At 45.0% G+C, this 17,330-nt stretch overlaps 1 protein-coding gene across 2 annotated transcripts in view; it reads left to right on the top strand.

Annotated features, from left to right (window-relative positions):
- GTF3C2 (general transcription factor IIIC subunit 2) overlaps nt 1-17,330 on the top strand; it is a 30,407-nt gene that overhangs the window by 6,369 nt on the left and 6,708 nt on the right. For both annotated transcript variants that reach the window (XM_066266762.1, XM_066266761.1), the window contains exons 4-14: nt 2,887-3,154; nt 3,340-3,661; nt 4,218-4,503; nt 7,774-7,868; nt 8,238-8,315; nt 8,458-8,556; nt 10,380-10,607; nt 10,781-10,892; nt 11,108-11,216; nt 12,516-12,541; nt 12,719-12,848. In XM_066266762.1, the coding sequence (XP_066122859.1) occupies nt 2,911-3,154; nt 3,340-3,661; nt 4,218-4,503; nt 7,774-7,868; nt 8,238-8,315; nt 8,458-8,556; nt 10,380-10,607; nt 10,781-10,892; nt 11,108-11,216; nt 12,516-12,541; nt 12,719-12,848 (1,729 nt within the window). In that variant the 5' untranslated portion in view covers nt 2,887-2,910. The remainder of the gene's footprint in view (nt 1-2,886; nt 3,155-3,339; nt 3,662-4,217; nt 4,504-7,773; nt 7,869-8,237; nt 8,316-8,457; nt 8,557-10,379; nt 10,608-10,780; nt 10,893-11,107; nt 11,217-12,515; nt 12,542-12,718; nt 12,849-17,330) is intronic.

The following is a 17,330-nucleotide window of genomic DNA, read 5'->3' as shown; positions in this document are numbered from 1 at the left end:
TTTGAGAACCACTGTTGTGAACCACTATTACCCTTTAATAAATTCCTTTTATATTGGACTGACTAGAGAGGATTTTTTTCTATGTAACTGAACCTTGGCTAATAGAGAGGGCAATAATTATTCACATTTTTGTCTTTACCTACTTCTGGTAAAGGGTAGGTAGCCTACAGGGTATTTTGGAAGCAATATGGTATACTGTTTTTCTGTTAAATTTTTGTAGTTTTTTAAAAAAAGATTTATTGATTTTATTGAGAGAGAAGCAAGAGAGGTAAGGAGTATGAGAAGTATCAAGTCGTAGTTATTTCACTGTAGTTGTTCATTGATTGCTTGCCATATGTGCCTTGACCGGGCAAACCCAGCTACTGCACCACCACAAGCCAGACATAGTTTTTTGTTTGTTTGATTGTTTCCATTTTTCTTCTCTCTTTAGGAACACCAATTATTCATATGTTGGCATCCCACTTTCTCTTTCTCATCTATATCATCTTCTCACTAATCACTTTTATCTCTTTGCAACCTATGTGGGTTTTTTCAAACCTATCCTTCATATCACTTCTTTTCTTTCCTTTTTTTCTTTCTTAGGTGAGAGGAGGGGAGATAGTGAGGCAGACTCCCACATGCGCCCCGACCAGGATCTACCCGGCAACCCCATCTGGGGCCAGTGCTTGAGTACGGAGCTATTTTTAGTACCTAAGGCTGTTGCGTTCCCAATCCTCAGAACCAGGGGCCACACTCGAACTAGTTGAGCCACTAGCTGTGGGCGGGGGGGGGGGGGAAGAGGATGAGAAGCAGATGGTTGCTTTTCCTGTGTGCTCTGATCGGGAATAGAACCCAGGACGTCCATAAGCCAGGCCAACACTCTATCCACTGAGCCACCAGCCAGGGCCTCATTTTCTTTTCAGCAGTATAATTTCAACATTTTGCTTCTCTGGTTTTCATTTCTATGATTTTATTCTTTTACTCAGTTTCTTTCCTTATAACTGCCAGCTTACTTTTTACCTTGCCATTGTCTTATCTCTGTTTTGGTCTCTTGTTTTTGAATTTCACCATCTCTGGTTTCTTTAAAAATATGGAAGCTTTTGTTGGAATATTTTCTGTGTTCTGGACCCATTCTTTTTTTTTTTTTCCTTTTGTATTTTTCTGAAGTGAGAAGTAGGGAAACAGAGAGACAGATTCCCTCATACGCCTGACCGGGATCCACCCGGCATGCCCACCAGGGGGTGATGATCTGCCCATCTGGGTCTTTGCTCTGTTGCAACTGGAGTCATTCTGGCGCCTGAGGTGGAGGCCATGGAGCCATCCTCAGCGCCCGGACCAACTTGGCTTCAATGGAGCCTTGGCTGCAGGAGGGGAAGAGAGAGACAGAGAGGAAGGAGAGGGGGAAGGGTGGAGAGGCAGATGAGCACTTCTTCTGTGTACCCTGTCTGGGAAACGAACCCAGGACTTCCACACCCCAGGCCGGCGCTCTACCACTGAGCTAGCCAGCCAGGGCCTCTGGAGCCATTCTTTGAAATGGTGCTTTCCGTTTTTGTCATGTGCTTGTTTGTATCCCTTTTATTTGTAGTTTCTATGCATGGTTTCCATTTTTTTAATTATTGAGTTGTAGAGAGAGAGGAAGGGAGGGGAGAGAGAGAGAAACATTGGTTTGTTGTTCCACTTATTTGTGTATTCATTGGTTGATTCATGTATGTGCTCTGGTTGGGGATCGAACCTGCAACCTTGGTATATTGAAACAATGCAGTATCCAGCTGAACTACCTGGCCAGGGCAATTTTTATTGATTTTAGAGAGAGGGGAACAGAGACAGAGAAAGTGAAAGAAACATCAATTTGTTGTTCCAGTTATTTATGCATGTATTATTTGATCCCTGTATGTGCCTTGACTGGGAATTGAACCTGCAACTTTTGTATCAAAATGACACTAACCAACTGAGCTACCAGCCAGGGCCCATAGGTTCCATAGGTCCCACTTAGATCCTTTTTGTTTATTACTAATTTTGAATGGAGTAGTTCTGTCAGGGCCTGCTATTTACCAAAGAACAATATAGGTAGATTCTCATTGACCTCTATTTTCTTTGACATTGTTGTATTTTATCTGTAGCACATAATGTTATATTGTGTCCTTAGCATCTGAGTTAGAGGGTTGGCTATTGTCAGTAGTTTAAAATCGCTTAGACAGCCTGACCAGGCGGTGGCGCAGTGGATAGAGCGTCGGACTAGGATGCCAAGGACCCAGGTTTGAGACCCTGAGGTTGCCAGCTTGAGCGCCGGGCTCATCTGCTTTGAGCAAGGGGTTACTCGGTCTGCTGAAGGCCCGCGGTCAAGGCACATATGAGAAAGCAATCAATGAACAACTAAGGTGTTGCAGTGCGCAACGAAAAACTAATGATTGATGCTTCTCATCTCTCCGTTCCTGTCTGTCTGTCCCTGTCTATGCCTCTCTCTGACTCTCTTTCTGTCTCTGTAAAAAAAAAAAAAAAGTAAAATAAAATCGCTTAGACTGTAGCTTCTTCAAGAAAGACAGTTGTGAACTTTAATTTATATGAGCTTTAAATTAAATAATATAAATAAAGCTCTTAGTACAGTACCTGGCACATATTAAGCATTTAATAAATGCTAGCTTTATTATTATGTTTATTGTAAGCTCCACTAGCATGCAAGTTCCATGAGAGTAGGGACCTTGTCTGTCTGGCTTTATTGTCATAATATCAGTTCCTAGAATAGTACCTGATGTAAAGATTATGTTTAGTAATTATTGTTGAATGAATGCATGAATAATCAGGGAGCTTAGGTTTCTGGTTGCAGGAGGGCAGGTGAGAGGAGGGGTGTAGAAAACTCTGAGCCAATACAAATAGCCTTTGCCTTCTCATTTGTATGCCTATATGCAGGGACAGCCATTTCAGGGGGTGCTGATGGATACCTACGGGGTCGGCTATGTTGCCCTGGGGGAGGCCGACCCCGTGGGGAACATGACTGTGGTAGAGTCTCCTGGACAAGAGGTGCTAAACCAACTTGACATCACCACTTCAGAAATAACCAGTACAGAGGCCTCCTTAGAGATGTCTTTACCTACTCCTTTGTCTGGATTTGAGGATTCTCTTGATGAGAAAAAGCTCCTTCCAGTACAGGAAAGCTTTTCCAGACTGGAACAGCAAGGTATGTACCTTGTTCTTTCTTCTTTTTCTCTCCCTGTGCTTAGCTTAAGGTGAAGGACAACAGGTTGAGTTCAGAGGTCTTAGAAACCTGGATATGATGTAGTCTATTCTAACGAGGCTTGAGCTCTAATGAGGTCCATCTATGAGATGGACCACCATCTCATAGACCCATGTTCTTCTCTACAGCTCTTTCTTCAGAGATGTCAAAGGTCTCAAATCCTAGGGCCTCAAAGCCTGGCCGGAAGAGAGGTGGTAGGCCACGGAAAAGCCCCAAAAGGCCCCAACAACCTAACTCTCCATCGGCCCCTCTGGTTCCTGGTCACTTAGATCAGTCCAATTCTCTGTCTGCCCCCATGCCTAAGAAACGAGGTCGAAACTCCAAGGCAGAGCTGCTACTGCTGAAGTTGTCAAAAGGCCTGGATCAGCCAGAGTCTGCACCTCCAAAGAGGCCCCCTGAGGACTTTGAGACCCCACCTGGGGAACGACCCCGTCGAAGGGCTGCCCAAGTGTAAGAATTGGGGCACATCTTGGAGGGGTTTTGGGGTGAAAGGGTCAGGGTGGGTCAGATGTTGGAGGAAAGAGAAGACCATAATGAAGTGTCAGGTTAGCAGGGGTGGTATCTAGATTCTGGGGACGTGAGCAGTTTTCTGGCTTTTACCACAGCAACTTAGGCAGTTGCTAACTTTGCCTGTTTAGGAGGTTTCTTTCTGTACCATGTAACCTATCACATTTTTCACAATTTCCCCCAGGTTTTCATTGCAATTTTACAACCCAGTATATATATCAGATTATATCAGTGATCTTTGACTGCAGCAGAGTGAAAAATGCTTGGGACTTAGAGTCAGAGGGCCTGGTTTAGATCCCATATATATTATCTGAATCATCTTGGCCAAGTCACTTCACTTTCTTGGATTTCTGTTTCTTCATATATCAAAAGGGGAGGGGAAACTAATAGCTGCTTCACAAAGTCACTGAGAAGATCCAGTGGGATAAGAATCAGCCAAGTGTCTGGAAAGTGAGTTAAGTGTGTGTGAGAATGGCTTTGACTCTCCTCTGTCCCACAGGGCACTTCTGTATCTTCAGGAACTGGCTGAAGAGCTTTCAACAGCCCTGCCTGCTCCAGTATCCTGTCCTGAGAGCCCCCAAGTGAGCAGCCCCATCAAACCAAAGAAGACCCGGCCACAGTCAGCCTGTCAAGGTGGAGAAGTAGTAGCTGAGACAGCACGGGATGAAGACTTTGTTCTCCAGGTTGAGGCTGAAGATGAAGAAGAAAGTGAGGTCCCAAGTGAGAGCTCATCTGACCCTGAGCCTGCTGTGCCCCGAAGCACCCCACGAGGATCCACTTCAGGGGTAACCTGAATGGACAAGAAAGTGAATGGGGAAATAATAGGATTATTAGGATGTCAAAAGAGTTCCCAGAAGGAAAGCTTTGGCCTGTGTTAGGAAACACAAATGTGGATGAGACAGAGTCCTGCCTGTTAAATGAAGCAAGTGCTAGACCAGGAGTAAACAAAGTGCTATAGGCAAAGGGAAGAGGGATGTTTAACTGCTTAGGCTTCACAGAGGAATGATAGTTAGGCTAAGTCTTGAAGGGTAAATGGAAGTTTGCTAGAGAGATTGGTTTTCCCATAAATTGATTATGGCTGCAGTATAAGGTGTGGGGTAGAAGTGGTGGGGAGATTAAACTGGAGAAGATAAAAAGACTGAGATTGGTGGAGCCAACCAAAGTGTTTGTTTATTTAATTATGGTAAGATATATATAGTTGAAAACCTACCATTTAAAAATGTATATATATATTTATAGTTTAGGCCCTGGCCAGTTGGCTCAGTGGTAGAGCATCGGCCTGGCATGTAGACTGGATTCGATTCCTGGTCAGGGCACACAAGACAAGCAACCATCTGCTTCACCCCTCCCCTTCTCCCCTCCTTTCTCTCTCTTTCTCTCTTTCTCTTTCTCTTTCTCTTTCTCTTTCTCTTTCTCTTTCTCTTTCTCTTTCTCTTTCTCTTTCTCTTTCTCCCTCAGCCATGGCTTGGTTTGTTCAAGCAAGTTGGCCTTGGGCCTTGAGGATGGCTTTGTGGCCTCTGTCTCAGGCACTAAAAAAAATGGCTCTTTTGCTGAGCTATGGAACAACTCCCCAGATGGGCAGAGCATTACCCCCTAGTGGGCTTGCCCAGTGGATCTCAGTTGGGGCGCATGTAGGAGTCTCTCTACCTCCCCTCCTCTCACTAAAAAAGATTTTAAATAGATAAATAAAATAAAAATGTATAGTTCAGTTGGCATTTAGTTTAATCACAATGTTGAGTAACTATCCATTTCTAAGACATTTTTCATCATTTCAAGTAGAAACCATACAACAAAGGTTTTTAAGTTAAGAAAAATAAGTCTGAGGTCGCCGGTTCGAAACCCTGGGCTTGCCTGGTCAAGGCACATGTGGGAGTTGATGCTTCCAGCTCCTCCCCCCTTTTCTCTCTCTCTCTCTCCTCTTTCTCTCTCTCTCTCTCTCTCTGTCTCTCCCTCTCCTCTCTAAAAAAAAAAAAGAATAAAAAAAAAAGAAATTAAAAAAAAAAGAAAAATAAGTCAATTATGGAAATAGGTCAGTTTGCGGTTGGAAGTTAAAAGACAGCTTCAGCTTAACCATGCAGTGGCACAGTGGATAAAGTATTGACCTGGGACACTGAGGACCCAGGTTCAAAACCCCAAGGTTGCTGGCTTGAGCGCAGGCTCATCTGGCTTGAGCATAGGCTCGCTGGCTTCAGCCCAAAGGTTGTTGGCTTGAAGCCAAGGTCGCTGGCTTGAGCAAGGGATTGCTGGCTCAGCCCAAGCCCTCTGGTCAAGGCATTTATGAGAAAGTAATCAATGAACAACTAGTATCGCAACTACAAGTTGATGCTTATCTATCTCTCTTCCTGTCTCTGTTTCTCAATCTTTAGCTCTCTTATTCTCTCTTGCTAAAAAAAAAAAAAGGACAGCTTCAGTGATCTAGGTGAGAGATAGTGTGGGCCTGAATCAAGCAGCGAAGGAAGAGAAGATGAGGGGCAGGTTCAAGAGGAATTAAAGAATTAACAGCACTTGGGAATTGAAGGGAGAGAATGAGTAGGAGTTTCCAACTTAGTTGGTACTCTCATGCACTGAACTTGGTAAAACAGGAAGAGTGGCAGACCTGGGAATGGTCAGGGTGGGCGGGGCAGGTGATGAGCTCACTTTCTGACATGTTGAGTTGGAGATGCCTGTGGGTCATGGACCATCCTTTGGGGACATCTGGTCGCCAGTCATATAGAGGGTGGCGTAAAAGTAGGTTTACAGTTGTTTGCTTGGAAAATAATACAATGATTAACAAGTAATAATATAGGAATAAACTCTGTTTTGTGTACTCACAATGGTAAACCTACTTTTGCCACACCCTGGATGTGGGACCAATGCCTTACTTGTCTTAAGTGCAACATTTAAGGAGGCATTGTGTACCTCAAATCAAGATAAATATTTTGATACATTTTTTAAAATCAAAATTTAATAAATCTATAATGAGCAAAATACCAAGTTTTAAATAAAGACAGGAACTGTAGGACTGATTTTTCCTTTTGCCTCAGGATCTAATGTGAACCACTGTATGGGTCTAGAGTTTGTAGGAAAGTTGAAACCTAGTAAAGTTTGAGTTACTAAAATGTGCACTTGCTAAACAGGTAATGATGCTAGTTAGACCTGATAATCAGGTATAATGATGGGTTGAGGAGAAGTCAGAAGGGCTCTGGGAAATACCATCATGGACCAAATCTGTGAGAAGAGAGAGAACCAGTGAAGGAATATTTGAGAGGTGGGAGAAATGAGGAGAGACTGGTCCAGAGGGCAAGAGTTTCAAGAAGTAAATGGGTGTCCTCTGAATCAAATGCATGAAGATGTCAAGGAGGATGATAAAGATAACAGATTTTGCAGGGGTTTTTTTGTTTGTTTGTTTTTTCTTTGTTTTTTGAGAGACAAGAAGGGAAAGAGCTGAGAAGCATCAATGCCTGATTGTGTCACTGTAGTTGTTCATTGATTGCTTTTCATATGGGCCTTGACTGTGGGGGGTGGCTCAAGCTGAGTGATTTGACTTCTTGCTCAAGCCAGCGACCTTGGGATTGTGTTGATCCTGTGCTCAAGCTGGTGAGCTTGTGCTCAAGTGGGTGAATTCAGGATTTCAAACCTGGGTCCTCAGCATCCCAGGTCAGTGTTCTATATACTGCACCACCACTAGTCAGGCAGATTTTGCAGTTTTGATGGAGGAATAGAAACAGAAGTTGGAGAAACCATTGTAATGGTTGAAACAAATCTTTTTTTTAATGTTTATTATTTTTATTTTAGAGAGAGGAAGAGAGAGAGTGAGAGACAGGAACATCAATCTGTTCCTGTATGTGCCCTGAGTGGGGGGATCGAACCAGGCACCTCTGCACTTGGGCGATTCTCCAATCAACAGAGCTATCCAGCCAGGAAAAAAATATAAATCTTTTAATTAAGATTCTGATAGGGCAAATATCAGAGAGGAAGCTAGTGCCAACAGAAGTAAAAGCTGGGAAGGCTCTCTCCTGGGGACTTTCTCCAGCCTATAAAATTCTTCCCATATGCTTTCTTTATTTGATCCCCAGAAGCAGAAGCCACACTGCCGGGGAATGGCTCCCAATGGCTTACCAAATCACATCATGGCTCCTGTTTGGAAATGCCTCCATCTCACCAAGAACCTGTGAGACTTGGGGAATGGGAGCTGGGGATGAAAGGCTGGAGGTGGAGTGCAAAGGATTATCGAGAAGTGGGGCTATGGGAAGAAGGGAAGGCACTCCTGGGGTCGAACACTGAAGACATTTATAAATAAATGGCACTGTTCCAAAGGCAAGAGCTCTAGAGCTGTGCTGTCCAGTATGGAAGCCACTAGCTGCATGTGGCCATTTAAAATTAAAAGTTCAGTTCATTTGTGTTAGCCCCATTTCAAGTGACCAACTAGCAGCTCATGTATTGGACAAATAATAGTTACTTCCATTGTAACAGCAAGTTTTATTGGGCAGCATTGCTCTAGAATTTATCTCCTTTATTATTGCTTCTTCTGTTCCTCCAGCCGAGATCAGAAGCATTCATACTGGGAGTTTGCAGAATGGATTCCTTTAGCCTGGAAGTGGCACTTGTTATCTGAACTGTAAGTTGAAGAGACATCTTTGAAGCCTTGGAGGGGGTGATACCACTGGAGACAGAAGGGTGACAGAGAACTCTAGATTTATGATGGGAATCCTGGAGAGACTGTACCAGACTCAGGCTGTGTACCCTTTGCCTTCCCCTAGTGAGGCAGCTCCCTACCTGCCCCAGGAGGAGAAGTCTCCACTGTTTTCTGTACAGCGTGAAGGACTTCCTGAAGATGGCACACTCTATCGAATTAACAGGTAAAGATTACGTGAAAAGGGATTACATCTCTTTTTCTGATTCTAGGAGACAGAAGTAGGAAAAATGAATATTGAAAAGGACGACAGATTGGCCCTATTCTTCTGCTGAGGCTGGTCCATTTGATCCCAGGGATCAGAATCCTGGGTAGATCTGGTCAGTCCCCTCTGACTTGCAGCACTTGCTGCTGCTGGCCTGACTGAGGGAAGGGAGGGAGATTGAGGGTCAAACCCGTTTACAAGATCATATTTACTCAGATAGACCCAGATAGACTGGCCTAAGGAGGAATACTGTAGTAACTAGAATGCACAGCCTGACTCCTTTGAAGGTGAGCTAGAACTAGGATGACTTAGGGAAAGAAACGAGGAAGACACAAATGGTGTCTAGGACTGTTCTCACCTGTCGACTTTTCTTGATATTCTGGCCCTTGCTTAAGCCAGTTCATACTAGCTCTTGGTGGAACTTCCACTCTGACCTTGTTATTTTTTCATTTTTCTTTCTTTCCTTTTTTGACTTAATTTTTTAAAGCAGTTTATGTTCACAGGAAAATTGAGAGGAAGGGACAGAGATTTCTCATATATTTCCTGCCCCCATACATGCATAGGCTCTCTCCCTATCAAAATCGCCCACCAAAATTGTTGAATCTACACTAGTTGAATCTACATTGACATATCATATTCACTCAAAGTCCATAGTTCACATTAGGGTTCACAGTTGGTGTGTGCATTCTATGGGTTTGGACAAATACCATTATTTTATACACAGGATTTTTACTGCCTTAAAATTCCCCTGTGCTCCACCTCTCCACCCCTTTTACCTTAACCACTGGCTATCACTTATTAGCTCCATAATTTTGCCTTTTCCAGACTGTCATAGTTGGAATTATATAGTATTAGCCTTTTTTTTTTTTTTTGTATTTTTCCGAAGCTGGAAACAGGGAGAGACAGTTAGACAGACTCCTGCATGCGCCCGACCGGGATCCACCCGGCATGCCCACCAGGGGGCGACGCTCTGCCCACCAGGGGGTGATGCTCTGCCCCTCCGGGGCATCGCTCTGTTGCAACCAGAGCCACTAGCGCCTGGAGCAGAGGCCAAAGAGCCATCCCCAGCGCCCGGGCCATCTTTGCTCCAATGGAGCCTCGGCTGCAGAAGGGGAAGAGAGAGATAGAGAGGAAGGAGAGGGGGAGGGGTGGAGAAGCAGATGGGTGCTTCTCTTGTGTGCCCTGGCCGGGAATCGAACCCGGGACTTCTGCACGCCAGGCTGATGCTCTACCACTGAGTATTAGCCTTTTAAGATAGGCTTTTTTCACTTAGTACTGTAATATGCTTTTAAGGTTCTTTCATATCTTTTCATGGTTTGTTTTTTTTTAGAGACAGAGGGAAGTCAGAGAGAGGGATAGATAGGGACAGACAGACAGGAACGGAGAGAGATGAGAAGCATCAATCATTAGTTTTTTGTTGCGACACCTTAGTTGTTCACTGATTGCCCTCTCATGTACCTTGACCGTGGGCCTTCAGCAGACCGAGTAACCCCTTGCTCGAGCCAGCGACCTTGGGTCCAAGCTGGTGAGCTCTGCTCAAACCAGATGAGCCCTCACTCAAGCTGGCGACCTCAGGGTCTCGAACCTGGGTCCTCCGCATCCCAGTCAGATGCTCTGTCCACTGTACCACCACCTGCCTGGTCAGGCTCTTTTCATGGTTTGATAGGTCATTTCTTTTTAGTGCAAAGTAATCATTTGTCTGGATATATCATAGTTTATTTCACCTATGAAGTTCTTATTTTTCATTAACTACTTCTTTCATTCCACCTTTGACTTTTCTCCAGATTTAGCTCGATCACAGCACACCCAGAGCGCTGGGATGTGTCCTTCTTCACAGGGGGACCTCTCTGGGCTCTGGACTGGTGCCCCGTGCCTGAGGGGGCAGCAGCCTCACAGTATGTGGCCCTTTTCTCCAGCCCTGACATGAATGAGACACATTCACTGAGCCAACTTCATTCGGGCCCTGGGCTACTCCAGCTCTGGGGCCTTGGGACCTTGCAGCAAGAAAGCTGGTGAGGTGGGGCTGGGACACCGCCATGGGACGGTGGTTGGGGCAGAGAGAAGGATGGGGCTGGGCAGGATCGGGGTTGGGGGTCTTGGGTTGGGTTGAGTGAGAAAACACCAGATGTGGCAGCCCTAGGCCCCTTCTTCCTACCCATTCTCCCCACGTGGTTTCTCTCCTTAGTCCTGGCAACAGGGCTCACTTTGTCTATGGGATTGCTTGTGACCACGGCTGCATCTGGGACCTCAAGTTCTGCCCCAGTGGAGCATGGGAACTTCCAGGCACCCCTCGGAAGGTACCTCCCACTTGATTGTGTGATGGCCCTAGCACTCCAAGCCAGGACAGAGGCCCTGGATGTTCCCAGAGTTGGAACAGTGGAGTTTGGAGAGTGGTGGATGGTGCTTTTTCCAGCAATTCCATGTCATATTTTCAGAGACTAGAACCTAAAAAGTTTTCTGAGAGACTCCTGAGAGCAGCAAGCCTCAGCGCAGATCTGGTCTCTCCCTCTAGGCTCCTCTTCTGCCCCGGTTGGGTCTCTTGGCTCTTGCCTGCTCAGACGGGAAGGTGCTGCTGTTCAGTCTGCCCCATCCTGAGGCCCTCCTGGCACAGCAGCCGCTGGGTGAGTAGCAGAGCATGGAGAATGGGGATATTGTAGCCATGGCCAGAGTGTGTCCATCTCCCTTGAAACCCCCATAGGCCCGGTCTCTCTAATACAAAGCCTTACATAGTCATACCTCACATTGACTTCACACATTTTGTTCTTGACCTGTCTCTTCAGCAGCCCGCAGGTAGTACTCCTGCAGACTTATAACTGCACTCTGCCAGTACATCACCTCTGACTCCCCTCCTCCCTGTTCTGTGCTCTCGGGCCCCTTCCTCTTGCTGCCAGTTAATTGGCTGTGTAAAGAGCTGCTGACGGTGGAGGCGGACAGGTGGGCCTTGTCTTTCCTGCCATACCCTTGTCCTCCCCGATCTTGTCCTCAGCCTCTCCTGCCCTCACCACCACACGCACACCACACACACACACACACACACACACACACACACACACACACACACACTCTTGTTAGGAAGAAGGGGAGAGTATAGAGCTGAAGGTGCACGAGAAGAGGGGGTCAGGGAAAGGCAGCTCCTATTTGTTGATTTTATTTTTTTTTAACTATACTGAGTAAATAAGAGGGCACCCAGGTGTGAACCCTGAGAAAGCCCTATTTGTGATCTGGGGGAGGATTGGCTTGAGAAGGGAATGGTATGTGAGGAAGTGAAGATGGACAGGCAGTTCGTTCAGGAAGTTTGGCTGTGGAAGAGAGCACAGAGGGTGCTGGCCAGAGGTAAAGGAAGGGTTTTGTTTGTTTGGTTTAAAGTTTTTTTGTTTTTTTTTTTATTCATTTTTAGAGGGGAGAGAGAGAGGGAGAGAGAGAGGGAGAGAGAGAAGGGGGAGGAGCTGGAAGCATCAACTCCCATATGTGCCTTGACCAGGCAAGCCTAGGGTTTCGAACCGGCGACCTCAGCATTTCCAGGTCGACGCTTTATCCACCGCGCCACCACAGGTCAGGCTGTTTGTTTGGTTTAGATAGGAGACGAGTGTGTGTGGAAGTGAGAATGACCAGTAGGGAGAAAGTGAAGAATGCAGGAGGAGGGACTGGTAATGAAAGAGCAAAGTTCTGGAGAAATGGGAGATGGTGAGAAGCGAGCAGAGCGGCAGGATTAGCCATTCTGATAGGAAGGGTACTAGCAGGTGTAACAGGAAGAAAGGAGAGGGTGGGGCAGAGAGAGGTGGGCTTGTACATTGATGGTGACGAGATAAGCATGTAGGGGGAAGGTCATTATTGAAAGGGCAGGGTGGTCTAAGCGAGGCTGATGAGGACCCAGTCCTCTGGATCCAGAGTGATCGGTTACTGCTCTTTTACCCTCACAGATGCAATGAAGCCCGCCATCTATAAGGTGAGTGAGGAACTCTGCCTTACCTGAGGTTCCATCTTCCAGTCCCTTAGTGATTCCGCAGTGAGTCTCTTTCTGACTCAGAGATCTTCCTCTCCTGTTGGATTGAACACTAATTTGAGCCTTTGTTCCAAACAGTAGGTATCCCTAACTCGAGTCCCATCTCTTCTGTCCCTGCAGGTACAGAGTGTGGCAACCCTTCAGGTGGGATCTATGCAGATGTCAGACCCCTCTGAGTGTGGTCAGTGCCTTAGCCTGGCCTGGATGCCCACCCGGCCCCACCACCACCTGGCTGCTGGATACTATAATGGTAAAAACCAAAACAGAACGCAAGGAGCGGCGGCTCTCTGGGCTTTCATATATGTTGCTTTGGTTGTTTCCTTTTTGGTTCAGTATTGGGCATTACATAGAACTATTCAGGCAGTGTTAAAAAAATAAAGTTATTAAAAATTTTTCTATTCAGAAAAATAATTAAGTAGTTGAACATTGTTTCATGCAGTTCTCTATGCATATATAAAGATAAAAAGAAGTGGGATCATACTCTATAAGCTATTTTAAATTAGAAGGTATTAAATTTAATTACACAGTGGTACCTTGAGATACAAGCAGACCAACATACGATTTTTTTAAGATACGAGCTGCGACTCAGTCTGTATTTTTGTTCAAGATCTGAAATTCTGAGATACGAATCATGATTCAGGAAGCTGCCGCTAGTTGGCGCGTTGATGCACGGGTCCAGTATCGGCAGCACAACACCAGCATTTCATTCTTTCTCACGTGTTACCCACAGAATCACGTTGAATCTCGTGCGCTGTACTCGTTCTTGCATCATTTTTGCATTTTTTACTAACTTTTTTTGTGTGCTGTCATGGGGCCAAAGAAAGTGAGTGTAAAGGACAGTGGTGAGAAGAAGAGAATGATGTCAATAGAAGTAAAGCAAGAAATAATAGAAAAACACAAGCGTGGTGTAGGAGTGATTGAACTGGCAAGGCTGTACGACCGCAATACATCTACAATTTGTACCATCCTTAAACAAAAGGATGGCATCAAAAGCGCAAATCCAGCAAAAGAAACTACAATTCTGTCCCAATTAAGGACAAATATCCATGAAGAAACGGAGAAGCTTCTGCTGGTGTGGGTGAAAGAGAAAGAGCTGGCAGGAGATACAGTGATAGAGACTAATACGCGAAAAGGCAGGCATTATTTACGGTGACTTGAAGAAAGAACCATTAACCTCAAAAGAGGCAGCAGAAGGTAAGTTTAAGGCAAGTCACGGCTAGTTTGAAAATTTCAAGAAGAGATCTGGCATCCACTCGGTGGTGAGGCATGGTGAAGCTGTGAGTGCTGACGTTAAGGCAGCTGAGGAGTACATCGCACGTTTTGCTGCACTTATCGCAAAGGAAGGCTACATCCCCCAGCAAATGTTCAACTGTGACAAAACAGGATTGTTTTGGGAAAAAATGACCCAGAGGACTTTCCTCACCACAGAGGAGAAGAAGCTGCCAGGCCATAAACCCATGAAGGACTGTCTGGCCCTTGCATTGTGTGCAAACAGTGACTTTAAAGTAAAGCCACTGCTAGTGTATCATTTTGAAAATCCTTGAGCCTTTAAGACTCACAAGATTCTTAAAGAAAAACTGCAGGTTATGAGGTGCGCCAATGCTAGGGCATGGGTTATGTGGCAGTTTTTTATTGAATGAGTAAATCTCGTCTTTGGTCCTGCAGTGAAGAAATATCTTCAAGAAAATAAACTCCCGATGACAGCATTACTAATCCTTGAAAATGCTCCAGCCCACCCACCTGGTCTTGAAGATAACATTCTCAATGAGTTCAAATTCATGAAAGTCCTCTACTTCCCACCCAACACAACTTCAGTCTTGCAACCTATGGATCAGCAGGTCATTTCCAACTTTAAAAAGCTTTACACAAAGCACTTGTTCCGCCACTGCTTTGAGGTGACTGAGAATACAAATCATACCCTTCGAGAGTTTTGGAAAGATCACTACAACATCGTGATATGTTTACTCATTGTTGACTTGGCATGGCAAGAGGTTACAAGAAGAACCTTGAACTCGGCATGGAAAAAGTTATGGCCTTATGTTGTTGCAGACAGGGACTTCGAACCCGAGACCGAGACTGAGGAAGAAGCATTGGAGGAGATTGTGTCCCTCGGAGAGTCGATAGGTCTGGGGTAGATGAGGGTGACATAAATGAGCTCATCGAGGAACATGAGGAAGAATTCTCAATTGAGAAATTGAAGGAGCTACAGATGATGCAACATGCGGAGCTTCTGCAAGAGATTAGTAGTGAGGAGGAGGTAGAGTTGGAGGAAGTGATTTCTACAAGTGAAATTAAAGACATGCTGGCAATGTGGGAGAAGCTTTCAAGTTTCATTGAAAAGAAACACCCAGAAAAAGTTTCAACTGGTCATGTACTTTTTGATGACACTTGTCACATTTCTGTAACATTTTATTTATTTATTTATCTTATTTATTTATTTTTGTATCTTTCTGAAGTTGGAAAAGGGGAGGCAATCAGACTCCCGCATGCGCCCGACCGGGATCCACCCGGCATGCCCACCAGGAGATGATGCTTTGCCCATCTGGGGCATTGCTCTGCCGCGACCAGAGCCATTCTAGCACCTGAGGCAGAGGCCATGGAGCCATCCCAGCGCCCGGGCCAACTTTGCTCCAGTGGAGCCTTGGCTGCGGGAGGGGAGGAGAGAGACAGAGAGGAAAGAGAGGGGGAGGGATGGAGAAGCAGATGGGCGCTTCTCCTGTGTGCCCTGGCCGGCAATCGAACCCGGGACTTCTGCACGCCAGGCCGATGCTCTACCACTGAGCCAACTGGCCAGGGCCTCTAACATTTTAAAAGGCAGGCAAAAGCACACCTCTATGGTTAGATTTTTATTCAAACGTCCTGCAAGTGAAAGTGCCGAAAGTGCAGCCAAAAAGGCAAAAACAGGTGGTGATTAAATGAAAAATACGTAATGTGAAGCTTAGATTAAGTTTAAAGTTAAGAACGTTTTTTTTACAATTAAGTTTTTGTGGTTTCATTTTAAATAATGAAAGTGCAGTTTTAGTTTACTTGTCTACAGTGCCTGCATCCCTTCCTCCCTCCCTCCCTCCTCTTCCTCCATTTACCTCCATTAGCCACACTTGTCTGTCTCCAAGGTAAGAATACAGTACTAAATAACCCTTTTTTCTTTTATTTCATATATTTTGTTATGCATTGGTAAAGTATACATGTGTATTTCTTAATTTAAAACATGTCTTTTTTCATAATTTAGGATGGTTTGGGGATATTTCACAGGGCTGGAACAGATTAAATCTATTTCAGTTATTTTAAATGGGAGAAATTTGTTTGATATACGAGTTGACTGACAAGCTCAGTTACAGAACGAATTAAACTTGTATCTCAAGGTACCGCTGTACTTCATTTTATAGAAGAAAAAGACAAATGAAGCTGAAAGGTTAGATAAGTTCCCAATAAATGTTCCTTTACCACAGAAATACTAGTTTCTTAAAGATATTTTTAAGATTAAAAAGAAAAAAAAGATTATAAATGACATTAAGTGTTGGAGGTATTAAGTTGTTTTTAAATGACAAGTTTATTTTTAGGCATCATCAGTAACCTTTCTGCGCGGGAGATAAGGAAATTAGCACTCTTACATTTCTTTTTATCTTCCCTCCCACCATCTAATTGTGTTTCTTTGGTGATATTACTCTTACATTTTGTCGAGGTACATGAAACTTGATGCTCATTTGCTATCTTAATTCCCAAAGTTGCCCTGGCCCAGTGGTTGGCAAACTCATTAGTCAACAGAGCCAAATATCAACAGTACAACTATTGAAATTTCTTTTGAGAGCCAAATTTTTTTAAACTTAAACTATGTAGGTAGGTACATTCCTTATTGAGGTAGCACCCACACGTGGTACTTTGTGGCTCACGAGCCACAGTTTGTGGACCAGGGCCCTGGCCGGAGAGCTTGGTTGGTTAGAGCATCGTTCCAAAGCACAGAGGTTGCCAATTCAATCCCCAGTCAGGGCTCATACAGGAGCAGATATTTCTGTCTCTCTCCTCTCCTTTCCTCTCTAGGGTCAATAAAATAAACATTAAAAAAAAATTCCTGGCCCTGGCCGTTGACTCAGTGGTAGAGCGTCGGCCTGGCGTGTGGGGGACCGGGTTCGATTCCCAGCCAGGGCACACAGGAGAAGCGCCCATTTGCTTCTCCACTCCCCCTCCCCCCTTCCTCTCTGTCTCTCTCTTCCCCTCCCGCAGCCAAGGCTCCATTGGAGCAAAGATGGCCTGGGCGCTGGGGATGGCTCCTTGGCCTCTGCCCCAGGCGCTGAAGTGGCTCTGGTCACAGCAGAGCGACACCCCGGAGGGGCAGAACATCGCCCCCTGGTGGGCAGAGCATCGCCCTTGGTGGGCGTGCCGGGATCGGGCGCATGCGGGAGTCTGTCTGACTGTCTCTCCCTGTTTCCAGCTTCAGAAAAATACAAAAAAAAAAAAAAATTCCCGAAGTTATTAAACTTTAATTTTATATTGAAATGACTGCAAGTCTCTACCAGTCCTTTCCTCTTTCTCCCTCCATTGATGAATTATTTATGTTGCTCAGTTGTAATTCACTTGTCAATACATTTTTTCTTTCCTTTTTGTTTTTTAAAAAATTTTTTTTAAATTGATTTTTGAGAGAGGAGAGAAAGAAAGATGGAAGGTGGAGCAGGAAGCATCAACTTGTAGTTTCTCATATGTGCCTTGACCAGGCAAGCCTGAGGCTTCAAACCAG

Source organism: Saccopteryx bilineata, chromosome 3, assembly GCF_036850765.1.
Source record: "Saccopteryx bilineata isolate mSacBil1 chromosome 3, mSacBil1_pri_phased_curated, whole genome shotgun sequence".
NCBI lineage: Eukaryota > Metazoa > Chordata > Mammalia > Chiroptera > Emballonuridae > Saccopteryx > Saccopteryx bilineata.
The sequence above is the reverse complement of the archived record's forward strand: the minus strand, read 5'-3'. Positions and strand labels throughout refer to the sequence as shown.